Here is a 7,847-nt window from a genome sequence, read left to right as displayed (position 1 = left end):
GTGGTGTTCATGCTATAGTAACTAACCTTGCTTCTTACAAAGGTTGGGGTCAGTGTTCTGTAACTAAGGATATCTGTGAATCTCTAATAGGCTCAGTTACAGTGGTATCTGAGTGTACAGCATCAAGATGCAAGTCTTTTTTTTTTTTCTTTCTTTCTTTTTCTTTCTTTCTTGTACAGAGAAAGGAAGAACAGGCAAAGCTACTCATGAAGTAGGACTGCAACGTTTTGACTACAGTAGAGCCACGGAGTTACAAACACCCGAAGAAAGGAGGTTGTGCATAACCCCCAAATGTTTGCATCTCTGAACAAAATGTTATGGTGGTTCTTTCAGAACTTTGCAACTGAAAACTGACTATACAGCTTTGAAGTATTATGCAGAAGAAAAATTCTGCTTTCCTTTTTTTAGTAGTTTACATTTAACACAGTACTGTGATGTCTTTGCTTTTCTAGAGGGAAAAGGGATTCTCTGCTGCTCCCTGAATGTGTATGTTCAGTTCTGAATGTGGTTGACTTATCTGTTTGTAATTCTCTGTTCATAACTCTGAGAAGCTATGGTACCTGGTAATTCCATCATACCCTCTGAATGCAAGTGGTTTCCATTTCAAATTTCCCATTTTCAGGACACTGCATTGGAGCGGAAGTATTGCCAGCTGCAAGTGTTCAACTATCATGAGTCAAAGTTCCCCCAAAGTCATGAGATTGGCTTAAAATACAAAAGGTGAATTATTTTTATTCATCATTTGAGTTTAAGTCATGTTTTCAGGCTTTTCCCTGCCATCATGGATTCTAGAAAAATCTCTGAAAGAAAATGAAAAGCTAAGATTCTCATGTAATCAAAGGACTCCAGGAGCTGGGGCTTTAAGAAGTCAAATATTGAGAGTCTCAGAAATTATGAATTGGCAACACTGAAACTGATAAGTCAGAGAAACCATTTGAACAGCTTCACCAAAAGCACCTTTTAAGTCCCCTGGGGCTCTGAGGTGACCTGTGTAGTTCTCATGACAACAATATTTGCTATTGTTCTTCCATATGAGAAAAGACAGGAAGGGATCCTTCCAGTACTAAGGAATTAGGCAGTATAGCTAGCATGAACATACTAAATTGGGAACTAGTGGCAGCATCACAGGAAGTCCTCTTGTACTTCTTCATATGACTGTTAATATTTAGCCTGATTAAGAGCCCCAGGAGTAGAAATATATCCAGAAAAACAATAAAGCATAAGTTGTACTTCACCACCCAAACTTAGGTGACCACCACCTGTGATGGACAAGCAACTCTGTTTCCATGCGTGATCACAGCTTAGCATCTCTGTAGATAGTACACGTAAAAATCTTCTGTGCTTTCTATTCCTGAACTTTTGTAGTATAAATCAAATATTCTAAAAGATAGACTTCCTCTCTTTCACTGGGGCAGAACTATGCCCAATTTATTGTATGGGACAAATATACACTAGGCATCAGTTCTTCTGGAAGATGCCTACTGCCTTCATGAGACTGAAGTATACAAGGGGAAGGGGAAGTCACTGTTCCTAATTTACGGTTATAGATGTACTACCACAAGCAGCATAATTCCAGGCATATAGGAGTGGTGATCTCAGTATTCATGAACAAAAATGGTGTTATTTCAGAAGCATGAATTCATGAGAGTAACTCTGGTGTAAAGTCAGTACTTTATTATCACATACACAAGCTCCATGTTTTCCATTTCAAACCTTTGTAGTTTAAGCATACAACACCCCAAATTTCACCCCTTGTCTTTACATCAAGTATTCACTTTGGTGTATGTTATTTTTCAACACTAGAAATTTAGGGAAACTATTTAGAAAAACAAAGACATGAGCAGAATGCCCTGCTTTATTTATATTAATATACACAAATATGTAGTACACTAAATCCAGTAGGGCACACAGTACCCAACACGTGGACAACACATTCTATTTAACAGACTAACATGGCTACCTCTCTGTTAATAGTCTATTTAACAAAGTTATCAAATATATAATATACGTGTGGCAGCAAAGAAAAAAACCTTTTACATAGTGCTTAACTCAAGCAAACGAATGATGCAATATGAATCAATGTCAGTAATTCAATGGTTCCAAAGAAGTCAGCAGTAAGTAGTTAGCAAGCACACAACAGTGTACAACAAGATGATTCTAACCTAGGTTAGAAGTAGAGGTGAGCTGAAGAACCTCATTCAGTTTCAGAAACTGTCTTACATTGACATCTTCTTGAGCTTTTTGCTGTAAAAATAGAGGAAAAAGCTTGGATAAGTTTCTACTTTAGTCAGAGGGCCAAATGCATTGTTGAGGGTTAATAGATGCCACTCCATAGCACTCACTTGTGTTGCATCAATTTAAGCCAGCAATGAACTTGGCTAAAGGTTTGCAGTGTGCATTTCTCTTCTCCATTACAATATTTGCAATCTATGGCATTATCCTATGTGGTATCAGGGCAAATTGAACACTCATCTCCATTCCTCCCCTATCAGGTCCTAAAATAGGTGTGCTCCCAACACCACCTTCTCCACCCCACAAGAAAACCAAGGTGAGAAAAAATATTTTCAAAATGTGCCCAGCCATGCCTGTACATCCCCGCCTCTGTAAGAGCTTATATCTGCCATGGCCAGTGGATACTCAGTCTCACAAAGTTTTGGCCCAACTAAGAGAGTTGAAAGCATTCCTACCTCAGCCAAAGAAGTCTCTTCTTCACCCAGGTGTCCTCCGGATTTGCACATGCTTTCAACCCATTCTTTGTGTGGAAACTGGAAGGACAGTAGGGGGAAAATAATGAGGGTAAGGTTCTGCAACTGAGCTGCTTTCAAAAGAATGCTAATTTCATAGAACAAAATGAATAATCTGGGTGCTCCACGCAAAAGTAGAGGCAGATTTTAATTTAATTGTGAAAGAACAATTCAGAATAAAAAATCATCATTTCACACTCATTCTCCAGTAATATGAACTATGTCTTATATTGTTAACACGCAGCATCTTTGCCATTGTATGTATCTTTGCCCAGGATATCAAAACATGCAAACTTAAATATAAGGCATACAGATAACTGAGAAAAGGTGAGTCAAGCACTTTACTAATATTTATGTCTTAGAGATATAAAAGTTTTCTACTTTAAATGAATTTTATAGGAATATATATCAGAGCTCTAAAGGAGGAAATTAAATGTATTTATTATGTTTAAAGTCACTTCCCCTTTAGTCTACTCTAGGTTCAAAGTCTAAGAACTATAACATAAGAACAACTAGTGGTCCACTGCAACTAAATCTCTTTCAGCTGGTAACTTACATGACAGCACTGATATCACAGACTTCATTTGATAACTGCTCTGTGTAGCCATTGATGGCCCGGCGAGGCAGCTCAGCTCTCATGTAGGAAAGGCAGCAGTCTTGATTGCTTTGAGCTGTAATGGGAGAAATGTATTACAAATGAGTAAAACAAAATTGATTCTCATCCTTTATGTGGGTCTAAGACCTCAACCTACAATAGCCTCCTCTAAGGGGATTAAGCCAGATCTGTAGCAATAAGAAAGTTCACCATGGAAAAAAGATTTAAAAAAAAAAAGCAGCAGTAGCAAATAATGCCTTCCCCCTTCTGTAAGCTGGCATTGTCAGCAGTGGGGACTAGTACTCACTATTCACAGAGACTGACCTACCCAAGAGGTGATGCACAGAACAGGGTTGAGTTTGGCTATAAAGATGGCACAGCTGTAATGCACTCTATGTCTGTTCCCTGGCACTTTGCAGAGCAAATGAATTCATTTCAAAATAAAATTAAAGACTGAAGCACCGGGGGTGTGAGGGGGAATGAATCAATGCCCAAGGAGACCTACTGCTATCCTCCCAGCTCAAGTTATTCAACAATTATCATGCTCTGTATCGGTATTCATAGCTGTAACCCAAAAGCAAACATGACTCACCTTCAGAAGTGCAGAAAAGGCACAGCAGCCCCAGCAAAGAAGCCAGAATACAGCTTGTGCTGCTAAAGCGTCTCATTTTCAGGTGAGCAGGCGCGTTCAGAAAATCAGCTGCTCCAATCTGATGGTTTTGGCCATGGACAACCGGCTTATAATGTCTGCTCAGAACCACCGGAAAGTCATAAAAGGGTGTGTTCCACTCGCCTTTAGCTGGGTATTTCCCTCACCTGTTCCTTACAGCTGGTTAACCGGCTTCATCATGTTGTCATCACCCTCAACTCGGGGACTTTTCTCCCTTTAGCATGGAAAGCAAATTTAGCTGAAAGGGAAAAAGGAAATAAAATCCCCGTGAGCTCATGGTTATATGGGTGAAGCACCTGAGCACTTGTGGGGGTGTGACCACGAGTGACAGTCAGTGAGAGCGCCCACACTGAAATGCCCTAGTGCTTGTTTGCTAAATTTTCACATGCGTCTTCACTCAGCTCATGTCACCAATGCCTTTCCCTGGATTCCTCTTTTCTTCTACAGGAAGCTCACCCTATTGCCCTCCTCACCAAGACATGGGGTAACCATTCCGTGCCAACGCTGCTCCTCCCATTTCTCCTATGCTCTTTCTGGCTGCCCATCCTGCCTTCCAAGCCTTCTTGCTAAGTGTCCTATTTTAATACCTGCCTTTTCCTATGCTGCTCTCTGTACCTTCATCCAGACCACTCTTTATATTTGGAACGCTGTTCTCAGGTGCCAAATAGTCTCTCCCTGTTCATTCAAATCCTCTCTCAAAACATATTTCTTCCATTAGGCCTCCACAAACACATTTGTGCCATTTAGTTCTGGATCCATTTCTCATAGCTAAACTGTTTGGGCTATATATGGCATTGGATCTGCTTTGGATTGTATCCTTGGGTCACAAACTATGTCTTCCTCTTAGGGCTGTTAAGTAATTAAAAACATTAATTGTGAAAAAGTATGCAGTTAATAATAGCATATTATTTACTTAAATATTTTAAATGTTTTCTACCTTTCCAAGCATGTTGATTTCAGTTAGAACACAGAAAACACAGTGCACAGTGTTCATGTTATAGTGACCTAAAACAAGTATTGTAGTGCAATCTCTGTATCATGAAAATTGGACTGACAAATGTCAAATTACATACAAAATTAACTGCATTCAAAAATAAACACTGTAAAACTTTGGAGCTCACAAGGCCACTCAGTCCTACTTCTTGCTTGGCCACTTGCTCAAACAAGTTTGGTTACAATTTGCTGGAGCTAATGTTGACCACTTTTTGTTTGAAATGACACCTTAAAGTGAAATAGGTGTTCACATGGGGCTCTGTAGTAGCCAATATTGCAAGATATTTATGTACCAGATGTGCTAGAGATTCATGTGTCCCCTCATGCTTCAACCACCATTCCAGAGGATGAGTATTTATGCTGCTGCTGAGTTCTGCTTGATAATGAGCTTAGGCAGAGCAGATAAATTCATGTTCATTTTCATTATCTGAGACAGATACCACCAACAGAAGGCTGATCTTCATTTTTGGTAGTTCAGTTCAGTAGTTTCTGCATCAAAGAGTTGCTCTTTTAAGACTCCTGAAAGTGCATTACATACTGTCTCCCTCAGATTTTGGCTAGCACTTTAGGTTTTTAAACCTTGGGTTAAGTGCTGTCACTATTTTTAGAAATCTCACATTGGTACCTTCTTTGTATTTTGTCAACCTCTCGTCTGAAAGTGTTCTTAAAGCAAGAATGTGCTGGGTCATCATCTGAGACTTATGTGAAAACATTTGGCAGAATAGAGCTAGAATAAGTGACATACAATTCCTCCCCCAAGGAGTTCAATCATAAATGTAATTAACACTTTTTTTGTAAAAATGAGCAACATCAACATGGAAGCAAGTCTTCTGGAATGGTATCCGAAGCATAAAGAGGCACATGACTGTTTAACACGTACCTTGAAATGGCAGCTTCAAAAGTGCTATGCAGGTACCCATTCTTATTTTCAGGTGACATTGTTGCCTCCCCCCACAAGCCTTATAAGAATAGGCTTATACATGTGAATATGCATAACATGAAGATGTTTTAGACAAAATACACCATGTAAACTATCAATTTTAACGCTACAATCTGATGAATATATGTAGCCTCTTTTTGTCTATGTATCTTTCTTGTATGTGAAGTTAGAAATATGGACTGTGACTGTGTTTATAGTTCTAAATGTCTTAATGAGGGCCATCACTGATGTCCTGGAAACTTAATGACCCAGTGATCAATTCAACAATCTGTGAATAACCTTGTTTGTCCTGTAAGCTCAAATAGTGGTTAGTCCTAGAACAGGGGTGGGCAATAATTCTTGGTGCAGGGGGCCACTCCTAGAATGTGGAAAGTGGTCAACCTGAACTCTTCCAGGATATTAATGAAGGTGGTATGGGTTCTGGGATGGAGTTTGGGTGCAGAAGGGACCCTGGGATAAGGGCTTGAAGTACAGGAGGGAATTTGTGTGAAGAAGATGGTTATGACCGGGAGCAGGGTACTGTATAGGACAGCTGGGGGTGCAGGGGTTTGGGTTGTGACCTGGGGCAGGGGATTGGAGGGCTTGGGTTATGTGAAATATGGGATAAGGAGGGAGTAGAGAGTTTGGGTTATGTGGAGTGGTGGAATAGGAGTTGGGAGTAGAGGATTGGGGGCAGGAGGGGCTGTGGTGCCAGAGGCAGATTCTGACCCTGAGAATCACCTGGGCAACTCCCAGCCAGCAGCCCACCCAGTTTCTCAGGCAGGCTTCCTGCCTGGTTGACCTTGTCAGGGGGGCTTCTGTATCTGAATAGCTATGAGCCTGAAGGATGGGGAATGGGTGCTTTGTTCACTGCCTGTGTTTCAAGTAAGCAGCTCCCTTTGTCCAGAAACCGGCCAATAGGATTGTGCTAGGAGCAAAGACAGTGCATGAAGCCTCTCCCCTCTCTCTCTCCCGGCTTGCAGGTGTTAAGACAAACAGAGCCCTGAAGACACTTTTTATGAGCAGAATGTGAAGGCAGGCTTGAGCTCCCTACTTCAGGAAGGACCCAGCCCATGAGTTGTATTTTGGCCAGCCCTGTCCTAGAACATTTAAACATGCTACCTGGTACTGGACTCCATTTTGAGCCTGGTATTTTTCCATGGCAATTGGGGAGGCCAAATAAAGGATCCCCCACTCTTGGGAAAAGTCTATCTAAGTAACAGGAGACAATCAGCAATTATTATAGGAATACAGAAAAGACAGACTGGGCTAATTATTCTGAAGGAGGAAGATGCAGTCAGTGGAAGGACCCTTGGATGGACAAATCCTACACTGCCAGAATTCTGGGAGGTTAAGTGGAGGACACTCAATCAGGAAACAGTGTGTCATTGACCTCCTCCCCTCTCCTCCCCCATGCACAATGGGGAGAGACTTCATGTTGATGGATCTATGAACTCTGGGTCTGTGCTGAGCAGATAAAGCTGAGAATGGGGTGTTGAAATGTGGGGAAGGCACACTGTGGCCATGTCTACACTACAAATGATGGGCTATGTCTACACTAGCACCAAACTTCGAAATGGCCATGCAAATAGCCATTTTGAAGATTACTAATGAGATGCTGAAATGCATATTCAGCGCCTCATTAGCATGCCAACAGCCACAGCTCTTTGTAATTGCTGCTTTTTGGTGCCACGTGGCTCATCCAGATAGGGGTCCTTTTCGAAAGGATAGGAACAAGGGGATTTCAAAGTTGGAGGGGTCCTTTCAAAAGGACCCCCATCTGGATGAGCCATGCAGCAGCGAAAAGCAGCAATTTCGAAGAGCCACGGCCAACAGCATGCTAATGAGGTGCTGAACATAGATTTCAGTGCCTCATTAGTAATCTTCAAAATGGCTATTGGCATGGCCATTTTGAAGTTTGGTGCT

General features: G+C 41.3%; 1 protein-coding gene across 1 annotated transcript; it reads right to left on the bottom strand.

Moving 5' to 3' along the window:
- Window positions 1-1,582: 1,582 nt before the first annotated feature.
- Window positions 1,583-4,744, bottom strand: LOC142018476 (C-C motif chemokine 20-like). Its single transcript, XM_075004333.1, has 4 exons — window positions 3,932-4,744; window positions 3,301-3,415; window positions 2,688-2,765; window positions 1,583-2,244 (listed from the first exon to the last, which is right to left on the bottom strand). The coding sequence occupies exons 1-4, from the start codon at window positions 4,005-4,007 to the stop codon at window positions 2,217-2,219; spliced, it is 297 nt and encodes a 98-aa protein (XP_074860434.1). The 5' UTR covers window positions 4,008-4,744; the 3' UTR covers window positions 1,583-2,216.
- Between the last annotated feature and the right edge of the window lie 3,103 nt (window positions 4,745-7,847).

The sequence above is a fragment of the Carettochelys insculpta genome, chromosome 10, assembly GCF_033958435.1.
Source record: "Carettochelys insculpta isolate YL-2023 chromosome 10, ASM3395843v1, whole genome shotgun sequence".
NCBI lineage: Eukaryota > Metazoa > Chordata > Testudines > Carettochelyidae > Carettochelys > Carettochelys insculpta.
This window is presented reverse-complemented; position numbering and strand designations above follow the sequence as displayed.

What these genes read in the sequence shown, in the direction of transcription:
- LOC142018476 (XM_075004333.1), bottom strand. Translation starts at nt 4,007, where the DNA reads ATGAGACGCTTTAGCAGCACAAGCTGTATTCTGGCTTCTTTGCTGGGG. An exon ending in CCTTTTCTGCACTTCTGAAG is followed by an intron (nt 3,416 to 3,931) that starts GTGAGTCATGTT and finishes CTCCCATTACAG; the next exon opens with CTCAAAGCAATCAAGACTGC. An exon ending in TGTGATATCAGTGCTGTCAT is followed by an intron (nt 2,766 to 3,300) that starts GTAAGTTACCAG and finishes CTGTCCTTCCAG; the next exon opens with TTTCCACACAAAGAATGGGT.